The 27,864-nt window shown below is 39.8% G+C and overlaps 1 protein-coding gene and 1 long non-coding RNA gene across 26 annotated transcripts; one reads left to right on the top strand and one right to left on the bottom strand.

The window, feature by feature from the left end:
- Positions 1 to 1,289: 1,289 nt before the first annotated feature.
- LOC127975319 (uncharacterized) lies at positions 1,290 to 5,581 on the bottom strand. Of its 2 annotated transcripts, none has more exons than XR_008157496.1 (4): positions 4,058 to 4,608; positions 3,793 to 3,961; positions 2,391 to 2,544; positions 1,290 to 2,172 (listed from the first exon to the last, which is right to left on the bottom strand). It is a non-coding gene; the product is annotated as an uncharacterized LOC127975319 (long non-coding RNA). The 2 variants fall into 2 exon arrangements; XR_008157497.1 differs by lacking the exon at positions 4,058 to 4,608 and adding an exon at positions 5,362 to 5,581 and having other exon boundaries at positions 1,293 to 2,172.
- A 1,784-nt stretch (positions 5,582 to 7,365) lies between these two features.
- Positions 7,366 to 27,602, top strand: LOC127975309 (zinc finger and BTB domain-containing protein 7C). 24 transcript variants are annotated; one of them, XR_008157484.1, is made up of 7 exons: positions 8,684 to 9,419; positions 9,514 to 9,603; positions 21,857 to 22,265; positions 23,968 to 24,400; positions 25,051 to 26,633; positions 26,707 to 26,735; positions 26,794 to 27,602. XR_008157484.1 is itself a non-coding variant. In XM_052579259.1 (5 exons), exons 3-5 carry the CDS (start codon positions 21,863 to 21,865, stop codon positions 25,511 to 25,513), a joined length of 1,299 nt encoding a protein of 432 aa, XP_052435219.1. In that variant the 5' UTR covers positions 7,366 to 7,641; positions 9,514 to 9,603; positions 21,857 to 21,862; the 3' UTR covers positions 25,514 to 27,602. The 24 variants fall into 24 exon arrangements, 3 of the variants coding, with proteins under 3 accessions (XP_052435219.1, XP_052435217.1, XP_052435220.1); XR_008157485.1 differs by lacking the exon at positions 26,707 to 26,735 and adding an exon at positions 26,685 to 26,706 and having other exon boundaries at positions 25,051 to 26,604; positions 26,765 to 27,602; XR_008157476.1 differs by lacking the exon at positions 26,707 to 26,735 and adding an exon at positions 26,634 to 26,684 and having other exon boundaries at positions 25,051 to 26,582; positions 26,736 to 27,602.
- The last annotated feature ends 262 nt before the right edge of the window (positions 27,603 to 27,864 follow it).

Raw genomic sequence — 27,864 nt, forward strand, 5'->3', positions numbered from 1 at the left:
ACACACACACACACACACACACACACACACACACACACACACATATATATATATATATATATATATATATATATATATAGGTAGAGCTCAGAAAGACTAATTTTGGATATGGAACAAGGAAGACGGGTTCGTGGAGGGAGAATGTGGATGCAGGGAGGAAGAAGAGAAAGAGATGTTTTTTCAGATGGAATAAGGCTACACTTAGGCCCGGGGGGGGGGATATCACTGTGTGTGCTGCAAAGGCCAATAATGGTTTGCTTCTCAATGCAGCACACATTGGCTCATCCAACACAGAAAGACTTATAGCTTTCCTAAAACAGCGAGGGTCGTGTGTGTCGTTTCTCCTCTCGGTGTGTTCCACACTGTTAAAAAATTACTGTAAATTTTACAGTAAAATACTGGCAGCAGGGTTGCCAGCCAGGTACTGTAAATTTTACAGTAGTCGTACTGTAATTTAATTTACAGATTTTTCCTGTATTCTCAATTACAGTAAAATTCTGTAAATTAAATTACAGTAAGACTACTGTAAAATTTACAGTAACTGGCTGGCAACCCTGCTGCCAGTATTTTACTGTAAAATTTACAGTAATTTTTTTATATTTTGTATACTGCATTTTTACAAAAAAATATATTATATACTGCATTTTTAATACATTGTATATGGCATTTAACAACTATTTATATAGCAAATGCACACTTTCAAGTAGTTTACTGTGCAAAGCAATTCTTTGAAAAAAAGCATATGTGTATTTGCTATATTTAAAGTATGTAAAATGATAGCATACAATATATTTTCCCTATTGCTGACTTAACTTTAACTGCATAAAGTGTTATATAATGCATAACTTAATTCACCAAAAAAATATAAAAAAATAACATTTTTAAAATCTAAAAAAAAACAGGTCAAAATGTTATATATCACTTTCAAATTTACATAAAAAAATGACATAAAAAGTATATTATTTTGAACTCATTTTTATTTATTTTAAAATTATTTCATTTTTTTTTAAATGGATATGAAATTTTGGCATGATTTCTTTTTTATTACTTGGAACATAATGGCCATCATGGACCTTGACACAAAGAAATATTCAAACTGCGTTATAACCGAAACATGACCAACATGGTCATATTAAAACAGTTCACCCAAAAGTGAAAATTCTGTCATTTCTCACCCTCATGTCATTCCACACCCTTAAGACCTTTGTTCATCTTCACAACACACATTAAGATATTTTTTATAAAACCTGATGGCCCAGTGATGCCTACATTGCTAGCAAGATCATTTCCCTTTCCAATGCCCAGAAAGGTACTAAAAACATATTTAAAACCGTTTATGTGACTACAGTGGTTCAACCTTAGTGTAATGAAGCAATGAAAATACTTTTTGTGTGCCAAAAAACTAAATAATGACTATTCAACAGTATCTCGTGATGGATGACACTGCTTCATGAAGCTTCAAAGCTTTATTAATCTTTCAGTTCAAATCAGAGCATATCAAACTGCCAAAGTCACATGATTTCAGTAAATGAGGCTTCGTTACGTCATAAGTGTTTTGAAATTTCAATGGTTCGTGTGACTTTTGCAGTTTGATACACGTTCTGAGCAAATGATTTGAAACAAAAGATTCGTAAAGCTTCTAAGCTTCATGAAGCAGTGTTTTGAGATCGCCCATCACTAGATATAGTTGAATAAAATCGTTGTTTTGGGAGATGGGGGTGGCAAAAAAAGTATTCTCGTCGCTTTATAATATTTAGGTTGAACAACTGTAGTCACATGAATTGTTTTAAATGTTTTAGAGGCTTTCTGGGCATTGAAAAAAAGAAATGATCTTGCTAGAAATGCACGCTTCACTGAGCCACATCTTATTATGTGTTGTGAGGATGAACGAAGATCTTACGGGTGTGAAACGACATAAGTAATTATTGACTTAATTTTCATTTTTGGGTGAACTAATCCTTTAAAAACCACAAAGACATTTTCAGATAGCTATCATCATTAAGGAATAGACCAATATTGCCAAACAAGTCATACAAAAAAAAGTGATGCATGACTGACCGGAAGGAGCCGCGGACTTGCAGAAGTCATACAAACTTTCCATCAAACAGATAAAAATCAACCAAATAACAATTATGCTCCAGATGAAGTTCCATCCCAGGATTCAAAGTGTGACTAGAAATATTGAAAAGAGTAAAGAGGACAATACATTAGATATATTACAAAACATAATAATACTTTCAGAAACAAATAGGGGGAGGACAGATACAGTCAGAGACAGATACAGGGATGAGAGGTACAGTCAGAGAGAGACAGAGGGATGGGAGGTACAGTCAAAGGCAGATAGAGAACAATAAAAGGAAGACGCAATCTTGGTGTGTGTGTATCCTTACATTTCAGAAATTCCATTGGAATTTGCACAGAAGAGTGGCAACATGTGGGTTGACTGCCACACATTTTCTTCTGTATCACTTGTCCTGTTTTTATTTCGATGGCACTTTTCCCTTGGCTTTGGGTCCTCTCTCTGGATTTATGCCCACAAAGCACCTAAAGGGTCATGAAACAGACAATATGTAATTAAGAGCGGTTTTAGGACCTCCAAGAAAGTTGGAGATGTCCACTAATAATAAAAAAAAAAACATATTTAACTCAATAGCTTGCTGGTGTTAAATAGGGAGACAAATATATTCTCTTCTCGAGTTAAGACACATTGTTTTAAAGTAGGGGTGTCCATGGTTAACCGGTTAACCGATTAACCGTTAAAAATTGTGTAACCGAGTGAAACATTTTGCTCGGTTAAGTGACGTCAATGGCGTGCATTGAATTTAGTTGTAATACATTTTTGCACCACCAGAGACCGCCAGAGCGCTCCCAGACATTTGTAATGTCCACAAGAAGAAGTCATTTTTCTAATATGAAGCGGGCTAATACGAGTGACGGGGCAAAATGCAAGTATTGCAATACAGTGCTTAGATATACTTCAAGTACAACCTCGTTGTTGTAATCTCAACAGCCAACACCCGGGCATCATTAGGCCGGTCAGGACACACTGGATGCGTGGCGAAAGCATCTCAGCTGCGTGGCGTGTCTGTTTTTAATTCGGCTCCCATGTTAACAGGTTATAGCTTGCCGACTGCCTGCGTGAGACGCGCGGCTCAGGCGTAGCTCGACGCGTGCATGCTAGAAATAGAACCGACGCCTTGTTGGAAGCGTTTCCAGGCAAAGTATAATAGGAAAATATGTTTATATGTCATTTTGTACAAAAATACATATTAATTCATGACATTTTGATATTTGAAAGTCTATAGGTTGACATAAATTCAGCTATAAATGTAATTTAAATAAATAAATAAATAATTATCGCTTTTCAAATATTGTACGTGTCAAAAATAGTCATAGCCTTAGCGAGGCGGCCGCGGAGTCTGCTTGTTACCTTTTGCCTTATACATTTTAGGCTTATTCTCAAATTCAGATTGTGTTAATGGGCGGCATTATTAGGCAGTTTTAATAGGACAATTTGACCGGAGAGATAAAATTTTGTCGGACATTCCTTTTTTTTTTCGGCCAATGTCCGGAAATTACTATGGTTATGGTTACTATGGCACACTATGGTTAACCGAGTATTAACCGCTAAGGGCCTCGGTTAACGGTTAATGAAAAACTTGAGAACGTGCAGCCCTATTTTAAAGGCATCAACAGAAATAACACTGATAACATAACATTATTAAAAGGAATGTTCTGATATAACTTATCTATAAAATGCTGGTTCTGAAGTTGTTAGAATTCAACCATTACCTTTGAATGAACTCCAAGGTACACGCTGCTTCCTCCTGATACTCAAGATTAAACTAGTAATAAGCAGCAAACAGAGTGGCAAGGCCGGACAGGAAACTGGGCTGAGTGCCCTCACACACCACCTCGCCTTCAATACTCAGCATCCAGTGCCCACTTGTCAAAGTGTCTCCTAAAACAATCAACATCACAATAGTAATTAATACCTATACCATTTTTTTTTTTTTTTTTTTTTTGTATTTCAGATTTTTACATTCACATTACATACTATATTTAGTAGGGGTGGGATAAAAATGTGATTCTTAAATGTATCACAATGCATAAGCAGACGATTCTGAACTGATTCACAAATGTCAAAAATAAATTTTCTAAACGTTAATTAATGTAATGTTGACGGAAAGTAAAAGGCGGATCTCTGAAACGCGGAAGTGCATGCCCAGACAGTCTGTGACATGCACATATTTCTTTTACTGTCTATGGTGTGTATCCACTGGCGCAGAGCAAGCGTTTTGAGACCTATAACGTTACTTGAGCGTTTTCAGTCCATTTAATGGAAGTTGAGCTTCCATAGTTGCATATGGTTTGTGGTGGATCGATTATGCAGCAAAATGCCTCCTAATGTGAAACAGACTGCAAGCACTTTATTTTTTTCTACCTGAACCTTCTGGTTGTTCGTTCATTTGAAATGACTCGAAAAAAGATTCGTTCATTTTGCTGAACGAGACTCAAAAGTCCGATTCGGTAAAATGATCCGAACTTCCCATCACTACAACTGATGATAAGATTCAAGTCATAGACGCAATAAAACAACTCGTTTGTTTATTGGTCAGTGTCGCGCATGCTCAGTTCATTTGTTCAAGTGTCACCGCACTGATAAGGAGCATTTGTGCACCCTGTGCCAAAATACACACAAGATTTGCCGGCCGACATAAATATAGACACATATATATAAATAGCATATTTAATAATTTCAAGGAAAACGTATTTGGTCGCCCTAAGGTAATAAATTAGGCTAACTATACAAAGCAGACTTTATATCAAACAGATTTGTTAAAGTTTTCACATTAACGTTACCTGAAGTTAGCAAATGCTCAAAAAAAAATCTACATCTCACTGGTTACGTTAACCTCTTAGAAAAGCACCACTGAGAATTTATATGACACACACATCCTCCGTGAGCGACCCTGACTGACCGCGAGGCTTTAGAAACGCGTTTTATTTCGGCGCCCGTGTTAACAGATGACTGCATGTGCAAAGTTGTTTTACATCATAAAATAATCACGACGAAGTGTGCTGATAAACACTAAGTTACAGTGAATATAAACTATTAGCACTGAAACATGTCATTCATAACGAAGGATTCCAGAGATTTTCTGTCCATGGCTGCTATAGCGCCGGGGGATGTGTGAAATCCTACCGCGACCGCGCTACTGAAACCCCGCGCAATTCTGCCTCGCGCCCCGCGGACGGATGATGCTTGAATCTGGGGTTACCAATATAATCCGCGAATGTAGATGCATTCATATACTATAAACTACCAAACAAGAAATATAAAAAACTGAAGTCACTTACCACAGTTGTGAATCACTCCTCTTGTCTTTAACGTTAATCTCCTCGACCGTTGACGATGCGGCTCCGAAGATTTGAAATTTACAGCAAAATTCTGTAAATTTGAGTCAGACCTACACGTGACCCCAGAATGCATTGCAGTTTACAGCAATATGCTGTATTATTAAAAAACAGTCCGCGGCTGTAAAATAATGCTGTAATTTTTACAGCAATTCATTACAGTGCAGGTGACGGTGTGTGTTCTCTCAGCGAGGGTTGTGTGTAGTGTTTGGTTGCACTGAGTCTGTTCTGAGCCATGTGTTAAGAGTTGTGTTACCTGGAATGAGTTTTGCAGGTGATGTGAACTGTTCAGCTCAGGTGACTGTTGCTAGCGCAGACTGTAGTTAGAGTTTTGGACATTTAGCTCCAGTTGTGCTCACTGTTGTTTAGCAATCGTAAACAAATCAACATCTGAATCTGTCTGTCCTGCTGTAGAGCTGTGATCTTCACTTGTGTGAACACACCTGAGGGACGCACCTGCATCTGATGCCTCAGGCTTTCATGGCTCATACAGTGAGAATTATGGAGGAAAAACAGCTCATTTTTATTCAGAGAATACAGTTTTCTGCAGATGCTGATAGTTATATTGGTGAAGTAAAGGAGAGAGACTAACTGTGAGAAGATGTGTGAGCCCCCCCCCCCCTCAGTGCCTCACACACACACACACACACACACACACTGAACCACTTCAAAGCAGAAGTGAATATAAGTGTGTGAGTGAGCTGTTAAACACTAACCTCATCCTGACACACTCCTTCATATCTCTCTTCTCCATCTGCTCTCCTCTCAGAAACACACTTCAGCTCGTTTCTTCCCTCAGACGATCCCTTATGAACCGTGAAACCTTACAAAACCAGTCACAGGGGTCCGTTTACAAAAAAAGAGAGAGATTTATACAATGAATAAATCATCTCTCCACTGATGTGTGGTTTGTTCGGGTTTGTTCGGAGATACAACTATTTAAAAATCTGGAATCTGAGGGAAAAAAAATCTAAATATTGAGAAAATCATCTTTAAAGTTGTTCAAATGAAGTTCTTAGCAATGCATATTACTAATCAAACAAAGTTTTTATATATTTATGGTAGGAGATTTACTAAATGTCTTCATGGAACATGATCTTTATTTAATATCCGAATGATTTTTGTCATAAAAGAGAAATGTATAATTGTGACAGATGCAGTGTATTGTTGTGTATTTCTACAGAGACACTTGTGATGCTGATGACTGCTTCTGTGCTGCAGGACACTGATATATTTCTAATCAACCCACATTCTCTTATTCTATTCTATTCTATTCTATTCTATTCTATTCTATCTATAGCACGACTGCACATACAATTTATTTTAAATTTTTGTTTATTTATATAAATATGTGTATTTTTATTCACATCTTATTTTTGGAAGCTTATGTCCCTAAAACAGATTAGCACACGCATATAAAGCTCTTTCTGACTCTTCACCTGCTCGTGCACGACTCATGATTTATAACAGCATTATTACCACTTCCATAATCTACTAAAAGTGCTCTATTTCCACTCGCTAGTTGTGTAGGCCTTCTTAATATACTAACGGTGATTCTGGAGTATTTCCTCGGATGCTGTTTACTATCTCTGTATTTTAAAAATCTCTGCATTTAGTAACCCCAAAGATGGGTTCAAGTGTAGCTACAAGAGGTCATTTATTTTTAATTCAGAGAGAGTAAAAGCGCATTTTAGTTTATATTCACGGTGTCCCAAAATAACTATTGAGTACACTTACGAAATGAATCGCTTTTAGTATATTAAGAACAAAAATAGAGCACTTTTCATCCGTGCACACATAACAGCACTCTCAGTTTTAATATGTGTGTAATATTGCGCGTCACTGGCTCCTGGATTTAGTGTAAACACAAAGCCTGTTTGATTTACATCCGGGTGCGTGTGTTTATGAGGGACATGCAAATTCAGAGTTTGTCACTTGAGTCATTCTCAGAAGCAGAAGTGGAAACGGAAGAAGCGCGTTAACGCGATCGCGTCCATCTCATCGGCGCTCGGGAGCGCGCGCAGAGTTTCCTGGAGCGGGTTTGAGGAGGAGCCCCGGAGTCCGCCAGCAGCGGGTCAGAACCGGCGACCAGACACCGGACGCTACCGGAGACCGGACCCGTGCGCGCGCACGCAGGCCTGCGTCAGATTGAGGAAGTGCGTGAGCGCGCGCGCTGTCGGTCAGGTGGGACGCGGCGGGGGAACTCAGGTGACACCGGTTCAGGTAAAGCGCTTCTCTTCCGCGCGGCCGTTTAATCGCTGTTTCCTTCTGCTCTGCTCGATCCTCATCTCCGGGGTCACGGGTTCTCGGTGACAAGTGTGTTTCACGTATTCCGCTCCCGTTTCTGTCAAACGACCCCCGTTCTGTCTCCGCTGTCATTCTCATTCATTCGGTGTTTAACGTGCGGCTTTTACCTGACAGGTGAGTCCGCGCGCAGAACCCGAGCTGCTTTTCATAAGAGATGGTGTTAATAGCGTCCAGATGCACCTTTGAGGCGGATTCGTGCACGCGCAGAAGGACCGGCTGAACCGGATCCGCCTTTGACCGGAAAACACACCTGAAGCTTTCGTCTGTTGTTTTTTGTTTATTTAGACTCTCACCTGCTGTCAGTCATAATTAATACCCGCCCGGCCGTTGTCATAGTAACTTAAGCACTCCGGTAATTCGGTGATGACGCGGTTCCTCCACCGAACCGGTCAGAGTCACTCGGGCGACTTCAGCCCTAGTATTTGAGTTTATAGATGCTTCATATATATATTTTTTTTAATTTTCAAATGAATTTTCTAACGGCATTTAGAGACTTTGAATTCATAAATATATAGTGACGTAAATTAATGAGATGTTTACAACACTGCAGCAAATACTGACATAAAATGTGACCCTGGAGCATCAAAACCAGTCAATTTGTGAGAAATTGTAATATATATATATACATTTTATAAATGATATATTTCTACGTCATCTGAAGCTGAATAAATGATCTCTCAGTGATGTGTGGTTTGTGAGGAGGACAATATCTGTCTGAGATACAACTATTAGGAAATCTGGAATCTGAGGGAGCAAAAACATCTAAATATTGAGAAAATCATCTTTAAAATTGTTCAGATGAAGTTCTTAGCAATGCATATTACTAATCAAACATTACGTTTTGATATATTTATGGAAGGAAATTGATAAAATATGTTCATGAACATGATCTTTACTTAATATCCGAATGATTTTTGGCATAAAATGAAATGTATAATTGTGACTACAGTGTATTGTCTATTGCTGTAAATACACCTGTGCTACTGATGACTGCTTCTGTGCTGCAGGACACAACTGATGTAAACATGAGTCTGTGCTCTATATCTCCAGTAATGAGATGAGATGTAAATGATCCGCACATATAACACAGAGACTGAGAGCTGGAGAAATCAAGGCTCCTCAGAAGATGTGAGATGTTCTGGAGGCTTGTGAAGATCATTCCTCCGCTGAGGAACAGTGAAAGTAAAGCTCCTCAAAAGATCCTGAGGATCAGATTTGAGACTCTAAAACATGATTGATGGAGAATCCAGTAAAGCTGAGCTGCTTCAGTCCAGGAAGAGTTCATCTGGAGATATTACTGACCGTATTCTGACCTTTACTTGATCACAATCAGGAGAGATCTGACATGAGGAGCTGGACGCTTGTGCAGTTACACTAGAAGATCTCTGACTGATCAAACACTAAACTCTCAGAGACAGAAGACACCAGGAGATACATACTAACAGATACAGCAGCTTTATACAACTGAAGCATAATCATTGATTAATAAACTTAAGATTATACTGACCTGCTTTATTTTTAGGCTTAATATTTGTGTGCAGTTGAACTAAGTTAACCCTGGTTCTGCGAGGCTTCAGTGTGTGCAGCAGTGATCTGATCAGATGAGTTCAGGAAATGTTCACGCGCTCTCTGTTGTTTTCTGGAGTCACGTTCTGAGAGATCCATGTGTGATCGAAGTCGTGCGACGCTTCTGTGTACGGCTTTAACTCTTTCATACGCCAGCGTCTGCGTTTCATATCATATCATGTGCATTATTATACACTAAATGTTCTTTCTTTTGCATTTTAGATTCTGTGTCTGTTTATCAGGATTGACCCAGAGAGAGAAAAACAGACGGACAGAGAGACAGAAGCACGTCTGCGAGTTTATGGACTGGAGGTGAGAGCTGTGTGTGTGTGTGTGTGTGTGTGTGTGTGTGTGTGAGAGAGAGCGGTTTGGCATTTCTGTGGTGGTCATATGACTGATGCTGACAGAACTGTGACCGTCACTCATGGATTTCCATTTTCCCCTAAAAAGACCCTCAGATGAAACACACTCCCACACACACACACACACACACACACACACACACACACACACACACACACACACACACAGTTCCTGTAAATGCTGTATTCAGGGCATGTGGAGCCATGTAAAAATTTCCCCATATCACACGTATGGTTTTCACTTTCATGCAGTCACAGGAGAGAGAGAGAGAGAGAGAGAGATGGGTGTAGGGTCATGTGCTCGATCGCCCGTCTGTCATACAGTGAGTGTTTGCTCTGTCTGTCTTTTAGGAAGTGGAATCATTAGTGTTTCCTTTTTCTGATGCATGGTTTCACTCCTGTTGACCACTCACGCACACACACACTCACACACACACACGCACACACACACGCACACACACACTCACACACACACACGCACACACACACTCACACACACACACACACACACACACACACACACACACACACACGCACACACACACTCACGCACACACACACTCACACACACACACGCACACACACACTCACACACACACACACACACACACTCACACACACTCACACACACACACGCACACACACACTCACACACACTCACACACACACACACACACACACACACACATTGACTGTAAGAGAGTCTGCGTTTACTTCTGCTTCTGTAATTATAATGACTAACACAAATCATTGACAAAAACTTTCATTTTATTTGAATCATGAATCATTTTTCCATCTTTGATCAGATAAGTTGTGCTGGAAACACACAATATTCACACATTGATGTGTTGTGGGCGGGGCTTAGATGCTGACGAGTTAGTGTGTAGTTAGTGTTGTGATGCTGACCCTCGGCTCCGGACTCGAGTTTGTTCTGCTGCTGAGCTTCAGAGGAGAAACAGGAAATAGATGAGGATCAGTTCGTTTTGCAACATTCTCTTCACACACACACACACACACACACACACACACACACACACACACACACACACACACACACACACACACACACACACACACAGACACACACACACACACACAGAGACAAACACACACACACACACACAGACACTCACAAACACACACACTCTCACACACACACACACACACACACATGTTTGTTTTTGTGTAAAGTGTGTTCATCTCATAGGTGTAATGGTTTTTATTCTGTAGAAACTGTATATTCTATGTCCCTTCACCAACCCTACACCTAACCCTAACCCTCACAGGAAACTTTGTGCATTTTTACTTTCTCAAAAAAACTCATTCTGTATGATTTATAAGTGTTTTGAGAAATGGGGACATGGGTTATGTCCTCATAAGTCACCCTCTCCTTGTAATACCTGTGTCATACCCATGTCACTATACACACACACACACACACACACACACACACACACAGACACACACACACACTCCTGTAAATGATCATTTTATCAATTAATTGATGTGGCCTTTATATTTATATTTTATATGATTTCATCTGTCATTTTTAATTTTAATTATTATTTTAATTTTAATTCAAAGACAGTAATGAACTTCAGCTACAAATACATTTTCTGTTGTTTTCTGTAAAGAAAATAATAATTTCTATTCTATGTTTTGATATGATTTTTATTTTATTCGAAGCATCTATTTATTTTTAAATAAATAAAACTAAAAGCTGATTCTGTCATCGTTTGCTCCCCTCTGTGTTAAAAGAAGATATTTGGAGAAATGTTTTGAAGAGCAGAAGTCAGTGGTTCTCCGTGCTCTCAGCTTCTTTTGCAGAAGTCGGTCAGAAAGGAAGTAAATGATGATTTCTGGATATATTGACAGATGTAAAGAATCATCTTAATGAGTGTGAATCAGGCGCTGATGATTAGTGACGGCCGAGAGCGTTCGTTAGTGTTCCTCCAGACAGAAGTCGTCAGGTTCGGTGTTTTTGGAGGGAGATTCTCTGTCTGAGTGACTCATCAATCTGCTGTTCTTTCTGTTTATTATGTGACTGATTTAGAAATGGTTAAATGGCTGAAAGTGTTGCACTTTTGACATTTGTGGGATGTTTTCTGTAATGTGTGTTTATCAGTGAGTTTGGTTTGAGGTCTGTGAGAATACACTGAATCTCTTCTGACTGAAGCCGACACATTCAGCTCCTGAAAACACTGTGGGATCTTTCTTTAGAGAACACTGGCAAGTAACATTCACATACAGTTTGCAAAAAAAATAAATAAAACGTGCAAAGAAAAAAAAAACATTCAGTGCACATTCAGAAATATTTTTTTCATGACAATGTAAATGTTTGAAAAATGTTTTTATTCTCATATTTTTGTTAGCTGAGTCTGAGGAATATTTAATAACACTTTTAACAGCTTTTATTTAAAATGCATTATAAATATAAACTGTAATGCATTCGATCTTTAATAATTGATAAAATGCATTATAATATGTGAAGGTTTGTTTGTTTGGTAACAGTTAAAGCCTTTCTGTATAATGCATTATTAAAGTAGTTTTAATTAATTAATTATTTCTGATAATGCAGTGTGAGATCTCATTAATAATTGTAAGCACACTCACAATTATACATTATACACACTTATTAATTAATTGTTACTATTCATTTTAAATTTGGTTATGCTTATTTACTACAACAAGATATCATTTATTACAATGCAGATTATGAATAATTATAATACCTTTAATAACCCTTTATAATGCATGCGTTTGTCATAAGTTTCAAAGAATTCTGCTTTCTGAAAGTGTAACGATGAATAGATCAGTATTATAATGTGTCACGAGCGCGTAGTTATTATTCATGAGATCTTGCAGTGAAGGAATAATTAATGCATCAAAACTACTTTTAGAACGGATTACGGTATAGAAAGGCTTCAAGTGATGTGTAGTGAATATTTCTTGCTGTAGGATTGAATGTTGCTGGATTGCGTTTGTTTTGTGATTTCACTCCATGATATGTGTGTGTGTGTGTGTGTGTGTGTGTGTGTGTTAATCAGATTAATCTCAGATGGATCTAAACAGGTCTAGAAAAGAGCTAAACGGTTCTAGAATCAGCTGTGTGTGCGTTGACTTAAAGAACAACGAGATGTTCGTGATGAGTTTATAGACAGTGTTTAGTGAACACAGGTTTCATTATCTGCCTGCTGTAAAGTCATTTCTGCTGAATAGACGAGACCACGCACACACGCACACGCACACAGACACACACACACACACACACACGCACACACACACACGCACACACACACACACACACACACACCTCTCTGCAAACACGGCTTCCTGTGTCTTTATCTTTCTCCCACTCTCACCCCATTTCTGCTTCTGTTTACCCCAGCCTCCTCCTCTTCCTCTTCTCTTCTTTCTCTCTGCGTCTCGTCCTCAGCTCTGCTCTCTCTCTGTGACACACATCTCTCCCTCCTCACTCAATCCAAAACCCTGATTTTAAGCTTTTCTTTGGTTTTTTGCTGTGAGTTTCCTGTCGTTTCCACCTCTGTCACGCTCCTTCAATCTGCCTCAGGATCTCCACACACACACACACACACACACACACACACACACACACTCTCAGCTTCTCTTGTGTGTTTTCGAAGAACATGTCTTTATTTAGACAGACGAAAGAGGCCTGCTTTCTTTTTTTAGACTGTGGGATTGTTCCTCAAATCTCGGGGCCCAGATTGGTTCCCCTCGGCTCGTTTGATCTCTCGTCTCTTGAGAACAGCTTCTGAGAACAGTTTACTTAAAGTATTATTATATAATGCATTATAATTATTCATGATGCGTGTTGTAATGCATTATATCTTGTTGTCATAAATAAGCATAACCAAATTTAAAATGAATAGTGTAACAATGAATTGATGAGTGTATAATTAACTGTGCTTACAACAGTATACATGAGGCTTTAAGTGTTACTGAATATATATATATAATGCATTATAAACGTATTGTAATGCATTAATTAATGCACCTTATAATGCATTGTAAGATCTCTAACCACACTTATAATACATTATAATATGTAATTGTTCATTATTACACCTTGTGCATTAAATGCATAAAAACACACAAGCAAACCTTCACATATTATAATGAATGTGTTCCATATGATTATTAAACATATTATACATTCCAGCGTACCTTTAAAATGCATCATGCATGAAAGCTGAAGTAAAGTGTAAGTGCTACCAGATGATGATGAAGATGAAGATGATGATGATGATGATGATGATGATGATGAAGATGATGATGATGATGAAGAGTCGGGTGGCAAACGCTGAGTCTCAGTGAAGAGAGTCTGATTTCTGCTCTTTTCTGAGTTGGATGATGGTTTACTGGTGATTTGTGTGTGTGTGTGTTGAATGTGAAAAAACAATTACCATAAAGACATAAAATAATGATTTTATCGAACTCTACAATTGCAACTTTTTGTAGGGATTGAATTAAATGAAATTTGACTAGTTAAATCTGAATGACTGGGAAATCTTCATTGATGTGTGTGTGTGTGTGTGTGTGTGAAATGTGGTTTGTGGTTAATTGTTATTAGAACTGTTAATAGTTTTCTGTTGTTTTTGTCAGTGTTCTGACTGCAGCGGTTTAATGCTGCTCTGCACAGACACTGACTGAGATGGAGCGGAGATCTTGATAGTGTTGTTAAGTGTGTTCATCTCAGATCGTCTGCTGATGTCGTGTGTGTTCTGATGGAACACACACACACACACACACACAAACGCTGTGAGTCTGGCCTGGTGTAGCGTGACAATCCACCGAGACACAAACAGAAACACACTGGACGACAGAGAGATCTGGTTCACAGAGGATCTCAGTGGAGTCTGAGATGATGCAGTGTGTAAGAGCTGGATGAGTGTGTGTGTGTGTGTGTGTGACGGACGACATGAGGAAGGGAAGAGCAGCAGATGTGGGTGCTTCTTGTCAGATGAGCGTCTCTTTACTGTATGTGTTTGTCATTGGGCAGAGGGGGGTCATTTCATCTCTATCATTACTGTGTGTGTGTGTGTGTGTGTGTGTGTGTAAGAAAGCTGATTCACTGTGTTTCGTGTCTGAGTGATTCAGGAGTCGTCTGGAGCTCGTCCCACATACACACTCTCAGAGATGTGACTTGATAATGAAGACTGATGTCTAGTCGTCAGATTCGTGTAGTGCAGAGACACTCGAACCAGAGTCAGTGACCTTTGACCTGACCTGCCTAAAATAAAATAGAAAAACGTCATCCTCATTTTATTTTAGCTTTGTTTTAACACTGTTTGCTCTGTTTTTGCATTAGAGAATATACTCTTTATAAAAAAAAAGAAAGAAAAAATTTAATCAAATTCATGTCGTATATTCTTTAACTCATGTTTTTTTATTATGTTATCATGTTTTATTGTTTTTTTATTATTTACATTTCTTCAAATATCTTCTTTTGTGTTTCACTGAAGAGAGAAACCAGCTCTAATTTTATAAATTAATTAAAACAATTGAATTAAATGACTTAGATTTCTGCATTGCTTGTGACAGCAGAACTGAGGACAGTGAATTATTCATATAAATACCAAATATGATTCTTTTTTTATTCATATGATTTTATTTCTGTAAAAAAGTGCAAAGCAGAATTTCCCTGATTTTAATTCGTATAACTGTATTTTTAATGTAAAGTGACACTTATAATAATGAAGTTTCAATCTATTATTATTATCTGTCCTCTAAAGAAGCATTCTGTCTAAAGATAGAAGGTTGTAGTAATTGACGAATGATGCGTTTCATGATGATTGTATGAGAAATGTCTATTCATCGTTCATTTTAACAGCTCATGTTCTCTTTTCCTTTAAACTGGCATGTGTTTCAGTTGGTGTGAATGATGGTATAGGTGTGTAGAGTTATGCGGGTGATAGCTGCGATCAGATGAGACAGATTTTCCATCTTTAAATGCGTCTGCTCTGTTTCTAAGTAAACTGGAAAGTTTCTGGGTGTCTGTCAGAAATGCGTTCTTGCTGGAATGGCAAAAGTTCTTTGTGTAGTAGGTTTTTATTTATAAATAACAAAGCAAAATGTTATTATGGTCTGTGTAAGAATGTAATGTAAGATGATGTAAGAAGGTGCTGAGTCTCTTTCACTGAAACATTGCTGAGAATATTTCCACTGATCCAGACTGAGTGCTTTATCTGCAGTTTCATATTTACAGTTTGTGATCGTTGTATGTTACAGGACCAGTTCTGTTTATTATGGAATCTGTGGAGCAATGAATGCGATCCAACGGATCCAGTTTAAATTTAGAGCAGATTCTATTTAATTTTGGAACAAAACCAGTTTAAATTTGTAATGGATCTAGTTCAAATTAAGAACAGATCCAGTTTAGGCTCCTAAACTCTAAACAAGCCTCTTAACATCCTCATTCCTCCACTTAATGTTCACTTTATCTTTTTACTATATTCTCTACCTCACATAGACACACTGACAGTGTCGCCCTGTTTTGCACATTTGCTTCTTGTACATCCCTGTACATCTTAATATTTAAGACTACAGTTTACACTCATGCACATTATTTTGCGTTCTATATTTAATTCTAAAATATACATTTTTTATATTTTATTCTTATATTTTTATTGTTTACTTTTATTTCATTCTTACATAGCTTTATTTATGTATATTTTAATCTGTGTTGTTTTCTTTAATAATTGCACTGTCCATGGAGCGGACCTGACTCACATTTCACTGCTGGTTATATATGCTAGATATAATTTTGTATGTGACAAATAAAAATCTTGAATCTTGAATCTTTAAATACAGGAACAGATCCAGTTTAAATTTGCAATGGATCTAGTTCAAATTCAGAACAGAACAAGTTTAAATTCAGAACAGATGCTGTTTAAACTAAGTACAGAAGCGGATCAGATTCAGAGCTGTGTCTTTGAGGATGAGGACGTGATTCAAACACTGTCAGATCAAACAGACATCATAAAGTTTTTGAGCTCTTTCATGCAGTTTTCAGAAATATCCGAGTGTCTGTAGAAGTGTGATTGTCTGAGACGGAGAGATAAGACAGAGCTCTGCGGCTCGTTACACAGCTTCAGCTCCTTCTTTTGTTCCTCTGAACAGCAGATCTCTACTCTTGCTCTATTTTCATCTCTTTCCTCTAAAATCCGTCTGCTTCTTCATGTCAAGCACAGCTGTATTTGGTGAGTGCCACGTTCAGTCGTTCTACTTTGAGTTCTTCAGTGATTCTTCATTACTTGTGGCTTCATTTTATGTTTTAATTTATTTGTGTATCCGTAGGAATTAAAATGCTTTTTGTGTAGTAAACTTATGGTGAGTGTGTGTGTTAGTGTTAGTTGTTTGTGTGTGTGTGTAACTGTGTGATAGTGAGTGCGCTTGAGTGTGTGAGTGTAAGGGTGTGTGTGTGTGTGTGTGTGTGTTAGTGTGTGCGTGTGTGTGCGTGTGTGATAGTGTGTGTGCCAGTGCGCTTGAGTGAGTGTGTGTGTGTGTGTGTGTGTGAGAGAGAGAGAGCCAGATCTGGTGTCAGTGTCAGGATGTTTGTGTTTGATTCTTCACACCTTTGCTAGTTAAACCTAGTTAACATGGCTTGGAAACCATTGAAGTTCCTCCATCTGTCCTTCCCAAACTCAAACGATGATTGGTTGTGATTATTAAACACCAGTATTGGATGGAAAATGCAACAATCAGACGATCGTCCTTCCTGTCGCCGCAGCCGTTGATCCGGACGCAGCTCACAGCGGAGGGCGAAGGATTTTGTTTTTCGGAAACTTGCGAGCGTTTCTAAACGAGCTGATGCTGATGGGAGCGAGGGGCACGTGGGCGACGGGGGGGAGGTGTCAAACACCTTCTACACAAGACAGGAAGACGAAGGGAGAGATAGAAAGAAGAAAGAGAGGAAGAGAGAGGTCGAGATCCCCACCGGAGAGCGTCGAAGCCGAAGCTTGTTGTTCAGAGACGAGACGGATGCTATGACACAGACAGCGGTGCAGCTCCTGTCCACAGCGCCCTGCTTCACCATGAAGGGCCGAGCGGTAGGGTCCGGGGCCCGGGGCCGTTAAACATGTGATTGTGAGGAAGGCTTGTGTGTGCGAGTGAACTGAACTGTGCTTCGTTAGTGACTAATCTGCTCCGTCTCAATTGTGTAACATTACTAGAAGCTTTAAGACGCCACACCTGTTCTGTGTGTGTGTGTGTGTGTGTGTGTGTGTGTGTGTGTTTTGGATCAGGTTAATCAGGTGTTGGAGTGTATTGTTGTTAAGCAGGACTCAAGGGTTTGGGTGGCCAGTATTATGGGCTGTACGGAGCCGACAGTCGTTAGGGGAAGTGGAGAGGTTGCCGGGCTGCTGGTGGAAAGTTCCAGGCTCAGGTGTGTGTGTCTGTGTGTGTGTGTGTGTGTGTGTGTGTGTGTGTGTGTGTGAATCTGGGATGGGCCTGTAAAAATATTCATAGTTGACGCTTCAGATGCATTTTTAATTTTGCTTTAATATTCTGTGAGTATTATAATCATTACAACACGCTTGAGTCTTTAAACATTTTATCAAGAAGAAGTTTGTGACTATTAATCAGTTGAGTAACGCTGCGTCTGTTTGAAAGACACCCACAAGAAGACGATAAAACCAATCAAAATTAATAACAGTAAGATGGTGATATAACATTTGTAGTGTGTTCATTAAAATGTAGGTGTGACTTTTGATTGTGTGTGTGTTTGAAGATCTCAATTCACTCAATGTGATCTGATAAAAATAGTGCTGTTACTGTTACATGTGCTCTTATTCTCCTGCTCTCTCTCTCTCTATCTCTCTCTCTCCTCCTGTCTGTCTGTCTGTCTCTCTCTCCCTCTCTCTCTCCTCCTGTCTGTCTGTCTGTCTCTCTCTCCCTCTCAATTTTTCAATTCAATTCAATTCATATTGCTTTATTGGCATGACATACAAAGGTACATATTGCCAAAGCATTGTACATAGCAGAATAGAAACAAACAAAACAAAAATTCATATATATCCATAAGAAAAAAAAAAAAAAAAAAAAAAAAAAAAAAAAAAAAATAGAATCAAATACATGCAAAATAAATCTATATACATTTTCATAAACATTGATGGTACTTCTAATGTAGATGTGTTCACTCTTTTCCTCTTAGTTTGTGGCATTTGTAAATATAATGTGCTACCACAGAGGAAGCAGGTCCTTCACCAAGTAATATTTTTAATTTTTCATGTTCACTGAGTGACTGGAGCTCAGGAGTGTTGTGCTGTATTTGACTGTACAGTGAGTCTCTCAGAGATGTGTATTTATCACAGTCTCAACTGATCCTGATCTACACTCGTCACACACTCGCTCTTCTCTGGGTAACCAGCTCTTTCTGTGTCGTCCTCTCTCTATGGCCAGCTGGTGGTCACTCAGTCTGTACTTGGTCAGTAACTGTCTGTGTGTTATATTCCTGACTGAGAGCAGATAGTCAGCCATACTGTACTCTCTGTTGAGTTTCAGATAACACTGGAGGCGACTTTGCTCTTTGGTTTGTTCTTTCCAATACTGTATGTATGTCTCCTTCTCTTCATTCATAATCTCTTTGATTCTTCTATGTTTTTCAGGATTGGTGATATCGAGTGCTTTGTTAGTTAGCTCTGATACCATTACACAAAGATTACTTTGAGCACTCTTTTTTTGTGTTTTTAATGCTTTATAATGAAGAGAATCTTCTGAACTAGAGTTTAAGTGGATCCAGAACTTTAAAACTCTTTTTTTAATGATGAGGTTTAGGGGAAGACGGGCGTTATTAGGAGTGTTTCTGTGCACGTGAAGGATGCTTCTGCTGAACTCGACATGCAGAGCTTCTAAAGGGTGTTTGTTCCAGTCTTTACTCGCTGGGCCCCAGATCTCGCTTCCATACAGGGCGATGGGCAGAATCACACTATCAAAGATCTTTGTCCAGATTCTGATGGGGATGTTTATTTTAAATAATTTCATTCGTATAGCGTGTAGTGCCCTGCGGGCTTTTATAAGTAATGTTTTAATTGCCAATTTGAAATTTCCAGTGGGAGTTAAAACCAGACCAAGATAAGTATATTGTAAAGTATGTTGAAGTGTGGTGTTGTTTAATGTAAATAGATGTTTATGTTCTAGATTTCTGGGCTTTTTCTGAAATATCATAATCTTAGTTTTGGGGATGTTGACGTCTAAGGCCCAATCCTGGCAGTATTTAGTTAAAATGTCTCTCTCTCTCTCCTCCTGTCAGTCTGTCTCTCTCTCTCTCTCTCTCTCCTCCTGTCTGTCAGTCTCTCTCTCTCTCCCTCTCTCTCTCCTCCTGTCTGTCTGTCTGTCTGTCTCTCTCTCCCTCTCTCTCTCCTCCTGTCTGTCAGTCTCTCTCTCTCTCTCTCTCCCTCTCTCTCTCCTCCTGTCTGTCTGTCTGTCTGTCTCTCTCTCCCTCTCTCTCTCCTCCTGTCTGTCTGTCTGTCTGTCTCTCTCTCCCTCTCTCTCTCCTCCTGTCTGTCAGTCTCTCTCTCTCTCTCTCTCCCTCTCTCTCTCCTCCTGTCTGTCAGTCTCTCTCTCCCTCTCTCTCTCCTCCTGTCTGTCTGTCTGTCTTTCTCTCCCTCTCTCTCTCCTCCTGTCTGTCAGTCTGTCTCTCTCTCTCTCTCTCTCTCTATCTCTCTGTCCTCCTGTCAGTCTGTCTCTCTCTCTCTCTCTCTCTCTCTCTCTCTCTCCTCCTGTCTGTCTGTCTGTCTCTCTCTCCCTCTCTCTCTCCTCCTGTCTGTCAGTCTGTCTCTCTCTCTCTCTCTCTCTCTATCTCTCTGTCCTCCTGTCAGTCTGTCTCTCTCTCTCTCTCTCTCTCTCTCTCTCTCTCCTCCTGTCTGTCTGTCTCTGTTCCAGCAGATGGAAAGTCTTTTCTGAGCAGATTCTGATGTAAATCTCAAGTGGAAAATAGAAGTAAAATTTCTCCCACATGCATGCATACACACACATACAGATTCATGCACAGATGTGTATACACACACACACACACAGACAGACAGAAGTGTAGCGTGTCTGTTCTGAAGCAGTGTGTCCGTCCAGGTGTTGTTGCAGCCGCTGCATCTCTAACTACTTCAGCTCTTCTACTGGAATAATAAACATAATAATATCAATGATGCTTAGAAAATCATAACAATATAGAGTCAAATGCACATTCTCTCTCTCTCTCTCTCTCTCTCTCTCTCTCTCTCTCTCTGATCCGTTGATCCTGCTTGCGTTTGGGAGGAGGCCTGTGGGACATTTAAACCCTTATTAAAATCCTCCGTCACATGAAGTAAAAAGCAGGAGGTTTGTGTGTGTGTGTGTGTGTGTGTGTGTGTGTGTGTGATTATTAATCCCGACACACATTTCATCAGGATCAGATTAGAGATGGTTGACTAGTCATTCAGTAACAGACTTGTTGATCAGTACCTATTGAGTTTTTGGGGATTTGTCTTCTTCAGCGTTTATTTTAGTTTTGATAATTACATGTTATTTCTGAATTATATTCAGTATATTCATAACTGAATTATATTCAGTTTGAGTCAAGTGTGAGCTGTTTGTCCCACCAATGGCAGACAAGTGTTGAGAATATGTTGAGATTAAAGTACACTTAATTATAGTTATTATCATGATTGCTGTTGTTGTTATTAGTTATTAATATGACATTGTATTCAATGGAGACTGAAGAGAAGTTTCTCCACAGTTAATAACATTGTAAATCTAGCAAATATTTTTTTATTACCATATTTTCCGGACTATAAGTCGCACTTTTTTTCATAGTTTGGCTGGTCCTGCGACTTATAGTCAGGTGCGACTTATTTATCAAAATTAATTTGACATGAACCAAGAGTTCACATGAGCGTCTCCAGCCTCCAGAGGGCGCTCTGTGCTGCTCAGCTCCTGTAGTCTACACTGAAGACAGAGCGCCCTCTGGAGGCTGGAGACGCTCATGTGAACTCTTGGGTCTTGTTTCTAAATAAATGCGACTTATAGTCCGAAAAATACAGTATCTACATTTTCTAACCCTATACTTTGTTTTATATCACCTGACCAAGGTAATATCTCTTATATTATCTCGTATCTCTTCATATATGTTTTCTCACTCTGAAAGTCATAGAAATGCTGTTGTGAGAGCGCTGTATAGATGAAGGTGAGGTGACGCTGTCTGCCTGCAGGTGGCGATGTCTCCAGGAGAGGACGGTCTGATCGGCATCCCCTTCCCCGAGCACAGTAACGAGCTGCTGTCCCGTCTCAATGCCCAGCGGAGGACCGGGCTGCTCTGTGACCTCACGCTGACCTCACGAGGAGCACGCTACCCCACGCACCGCTCCGTGATGGCCGCGGTCAGCCTGTACTTCAGCCGTCTGTTCGGAGCGGAGGAGGGCGAGGAGGGCGAAGGCCACGGCTGCAGCGTCTGTCAGCTGGACTGTGTGTCTCCTGATGCTCTGGCCGCGCTGCTGGAGTTCGCCTACACCGCCACGCTGACCATCCGCAGCTCGGGCATGAGAGACGTCCTGAAGGGAGCGCAGCTGCTGGGGATCCAGTGTGTGGCAGACGCCTGCAGAGACATCCTGGGAGAGACGGGTAGAGACACAACCATTACTGGACCATAAATCATGACCAGAACACGCAGGGTTAAAGTATCTGACCCTGCAGCACAAAACCAGTCATATTGAGATTAATGCATCACCTGAAGCTGAATAAATGATCTCTTCAGTGATGTGTGGTTTGTTCGGAGGACAATATCTGTCTGAGATACAACTATTAGAAAATCTGGAATCTGAGGGAGCAAACAAATCTAAATATTGAGAAAATCATCTTTAAAGTTGTTCAAATGAAGATCTTAGCAATGCATATTACTAATCAAAAAATAAGTTTTGATATAATTATGGTAGGAAGTGTACAAAATATCTTCATGGAACATGATCTTTACTTAATATCCTAATGATTTTTGGCATAAAAGAGAAATGCTGAATGATGAAGAATGATACTTATGACTGCTTCTGTGCTGCAGGGAAACATAGATGGGGGTGTTATTTTGTCTGCAATAATATTGTAATGTTTGTTTTAAGGATGTGCAATTTGCCTATATCAAAAAAAAAACTAACTAAACACATTATTACTAGTGCACATTTAGAATGCGTTCTTTCACGACATGAATCAGTTTATTAAAATGCATTTACAATGATCACAAATTTTGAGATATGGGGGCATAATATATATATATATATATATATATATATATATATATATATATATATATATATATATATATTGAAGAGTGCCTTTTTGTTCTTATATAAGCATGTTTACAGATGTGATATTGAATTTATACAAGAGTGCAATAATCAATATACAATAGTTTGACAAGAAAAATCATTCCTAACTCACAGTGCTGTTCTGTGTCTCATGAGAGTGACTCGTTCCTGAGTGAATCAACCGTTTAAATGATTCGGTTCAATCGTGATGACTCACTTATAAACAGTGACTTGCTGCCATCTACTGGCGGTTTTAATTTCACATTTAATGTATCTTTTCATTTTTTTAAATAAATCTCGATATCAGTATTCCATGTTCTATGTTTAAAAAAATCTAAACTTTATTTATGCATTTGTAACTTGAGATTAAAGTATTTAAAGTCCCTCAGATAAACACATCTAAATGCCACTTCAGATGCAGTTTCTGCAAACATTAGTTTTGTTGGAACTGATTTAATTTGCTTGTTAACAACCCAAATGTCTTATTATTCTAATCGACTGTAAGAATTTGACTCAAAAGATGCACACTTTTAGAAAACATGGTTTTATAAAAGGGTAAAAATCCATGTAAAATATTTGGAAAAGATTAATTTCCATCAGTGCTGTGAAGTGATCACCAAACAACATGAAGAATATCAAACACTGTCCACAGCAGTCCTTCAGATATCATCTAATTCATTTAATCGATAAAATCACAGAAAATATGGCGATATTGACAGGTATAGAGAATTATTTATGGAGCGGATATAATACATATAATCATTTATTAATCAGTTACTCTATTCAAAGGCTGAAATGTGAGGTTTACCATCTTATGAAATATTTTCAAAGCTTTATTTGAACATTTTGCACATTATTAGATAAACTGTTGTCAGTCATGTTGTGATTTAAAATCAGGACATTATCGCTTTAATGTTTATGCACACAAAGAGTCTTTTTAATTATTGTTTGTTGATTTTAAATATAAAACTTGTAGAAACTGTTTGTGTGTCAGTATATTTGAATAATAAGTTGACCTTCACCTCTAGAGACGGGCGAGGACCCGGCGGAGGAGGCTGAGTGTCCACCGTCCCGACGCGAGCAGGACCGCTGCGCCGTGGCCCCCGTGAGGACGCTGTGGAGGAGCCCCTCGGCCCCAGACACACCTGAGAGCGGGCGACCCTCGGGGCTCCTGCCGAACGGAGGCTCACACTGGACACACAGACCCGAGGACACGCCCTCAGAGGAGGAGGAGTCTGGAGCACAGGGGCGGGCCACACCCCAGCTCGGCCAATCACAGGGCGACGGATCAGGGGGCGGAGCAATGGCCGCAAACGGCAGGAAGAGGAAGTCTCAGATGCCTCAGCAGTGTCCCGTCTGTCAGAAGATCATCCACGGAGCAGGAAAGCTGCCGCGGCACATGAGAACACACACCGGAGAGAAACCGTTCCAGTGCTCGGCCTGCGGCGTCCGCTTCACACGGTACGCCCCGTCTACATCATTGACCTGTGCTGGCCACACCAGTCTCTGCTTAAACACCTTCAGATGTAGGATGTGTTAGAATCAGAGGAAGAATGACTCAAGAGAGGGTCAGTAAAGTCAGCTTGAGAAGAAATCTTCTGAAACAAAATCACAGAGCAACGCTGCATTTCCTCCAGTTCTTTTCTTAATTATAATTCCTGTATTGATAATCACAATATAGCTATTTTTTGGTATTTATACATCATCCGAAAGCTGAATAAATGATCTCTCAGTGATGTGTGGTTTGTTCGGAGGACAATATTTGTCTGAGATACAACTATTAGAAAATCTGGAATCTGAGGGAGCAAAAAAATCTAAATATTGAGGAAATCATCTTTAAAGTTGTTCAGATGAAGTTTTTAGCAATGCATATTACTAATCAAACATTAAGTTTTGATATACAGTATTTACGGTAGGAGATTTACTAAATATCTTCATGGAACATGATCTTTACTTAATATCCGAATGATTTTTGGCATAAAAGAGAAATGTATAATTTTGACTCATACAGTGTATTGTTGTCTATTGCTACAGAGACACCTGTGCCAGTAATCCTCATGCGATAAAATATTATCTTGTCCATGTTAATAGTTCTTAATTTCTCGTCTCAGGAACGACAAGCTGAAGATCCACATGCGGAAGCACACGGGCGAGCGTCCGTACCCGTGTCCCAGCTGCCCCGCACGCTTCCTGCACTCCTACGACCTGAAGAACCATCTCTCGCTGCACAGCGGGGACCGGCCCTTCGAGTGTCCGCTCTGTCACAAGGCCTTCGCCCGCGAGGACCATCTGCAGCGCCACAGGAAGGGCCACAGCTGTCTGGAGCTCCGCCCCCGCCGCCCACGCCGCCCCCCCGGACCCCGCCCCCCCGGGGCCTTCCTCCAGATCCTGGAGGGCCACGGCGTCCCCGTCCCCGTCCCTCTGCTGCCAGGGTCCCGCCTGCCCTTCCCGGAGCTGCTGTGGCGGACGGGGACAGCCCCAGAGGAAGCGGAAGGAGGAAGCGCATCGGTCACACACCGAGTCTGGGAGGAGGACGAGGAGGAGCCGGACGCTGCAGGGGAGGAGGACGAGTGACCACTGTGTGTGTGTGTGTGTGTGTGTGTGTGTCCAGGTGAAAAACAGAGCACTTCCCTAATGAGCTCAAAGTGCTCTGTTTTCTACTTAACACAGTAAAAGTGATTATTTAGTTCTTCTTAAAGAGATAGTTCACCCTTAAACTAAATTCTGTCATTAATCACTCATCCTCATGTTGTTCAGAACCCATAAGAGCTTTGTTCATCTTCAGAACACAAATGAAGATTTCTGATGAACTCCGAGAGCTCTCTGACCCTTCATAGACCGCTAAGATCCAAACAGGGTGACTAATTAATGAATAAGTTTCATTTAAATTTTTGGGTGCACTGTCTCTTTAAGAATATTTTTTAGTGTATTAAGTACAGAATCAGTGTGCAGAAATAGAGCTCACAATGGAAGTGGTCAGTCGTGTGGTCAGTCGTGTGGTCACATGGTGTTGTGGTTCTGGTGCTGGCGGAGCTCCTGGAGAACCACGCAGGGTTCTGTTCGCTCGATCTGATTTGTTTATTGTTAATTATTGGCGGTTCACGCTATGCAGCATCTGAACATGAACGATTGAACAAACCTGATTTAAAACACACGACTGAATGAGAACGCAAACGAGAGAATGTCTGGCACCTACAGGCGAGTATCAGGAAGCTGATTCTTTACTGTAGCTGATCTGGAATTAGAGATTTTTTTATTATTTTCAAATTAAAGAATTTACTTTCATACCAAAGATGATTGTTCAGTTTGGACTTGAGATGTATTTCCTCTGTGGTCTGACCAGGTCTCAGTCCTCGTTCTGTGTGTAGGATGAGAAACAGATCGGGCAGATGTTTGGTCTTCCTTTACGTTTGGGAGGATGCACTCAAGTTTTGAGAAGGGATCTAGTTTTCTGTAAGAAAAAAAAGAAACGGCAGGATGGAGAGTTCTTTTGTATACTATTCTATTTATTTATTAATGGGTTTGATATTTATTGTGAGTTGAGACGCTTGGGTTATATCATCTTCTGTTTGTTCCGGAGTGAGTCGTTGAGTCTGGTGTGTGGTCATCCTCAGGTAGATGACCACCGGTCAGTGTGTCTCAGGTAGATGACCAGTGTGTCTCAGGTAGATGACCACCGGTCAGTGTGTCCCAGGTAGATGACCAGTGTGTCCCAGGTAGATGACCACCGGTCAGTGTGTCCCAGGTAGATGACCAGTGTGTCCCAGGTAGATGACCACCGGTCAGTGTGTCTCAGGTAGATGACCGCCGGTCAGTGTGTCCCAGGTAGATGACCTCCGGTCAGTGTGTCCCAGGTAGTTGACCGCCGGTCAGTGTGTCTCAGGTAACATCACACTCAGGTGCTTTAAACACAAGCTTTGCACATGAACTTCTGATGACCAGCACAGAAGGAGGACTCTCGCCTTCTTAGAACCAAATACATATCTCAAATATTTTTGAAAAGAAAAAATATATACTTGCATTATATGAAATATGAATCATTAATGATATTTGTAGCTTCCGCTTTAGCCGCCTTCATTTGCTGCAGGAGCTTTGTTCGATCTATAATCTCCAGGATCGATGGATTATGGGATGCATGCTGGGGTTTGGGTCTGGTGTATGTCACTGTACTTCTGACAGTAGGGAAACTACTCAAAGAGGGTTATTTGCACTAAAACAGATCTTTGTGTTGTGAAATGACTTGTTCATTATGAATGTAAATCCTCACTATTTTCTTTACATCTTAAATATTAAATACTTTACAAAAGTTATATATTTTGTTTGTTTTATGTAAAAGGTCAAGCTGCCTTAGTTTGTTTTATTTTTTTGCACCTGTTCTCAGGAAATCTTGAGCCATGCACTAAGTGCATATGCAAATATTAATTTATTGTAAATATTTGTGCTTGGAAATATGAACGCCCTGTTGTTAAGTTTCTTTACATCTGTAGTGTTTATTGATTGCTATTATTTAATCTGAGTTGTTTTATATTAAAAGCACAGTTTTGATTGTGTTTGGGGTGAAGGGACGAGGTTTAATCAGGGTTTATTTGTGTTCTTTCTCGGCAATGGCAAATACTTTTGCATATTGTACAAATAAAGAGCAAAATAAACAAAGATCTATGTATGAATTGACTGCTGGTCGTTTCATTTCATTCACTGTGTGCGCGATTAATATTCACGACTAATGCCACTGTGTGCATGATTAATAATCACGACTGACGGCACTGTGTGCGTGATTAATATTCACGACTGATGTCACTGTGTGTGCGATTAATATTAACGACTGACGCCACTGTGTGCGCGATTAATATTCACGACTGATGTCACTGTGTGCGCGATTAATATTAACGACTGACGCCACTGTGTGCGCGATTAATATTCACGAC

This window comes from Carassius gibelio, chromosome B16, assembly GCF_023724105.1.
Source record: "Carassius gibelio isolate Cgi1373 ecotype wild population from Czech Republic chromosome B16, carGib1.2-hapl.c, whole genome shotgun sequence".
Taxonomy (NCBI): domain Eukaryota; kingdom Metazoa; phylum Chordata; class Actinopteri; order Cypriniformes; family Cyprinidae; genus Carassius; species Carassius gibelio.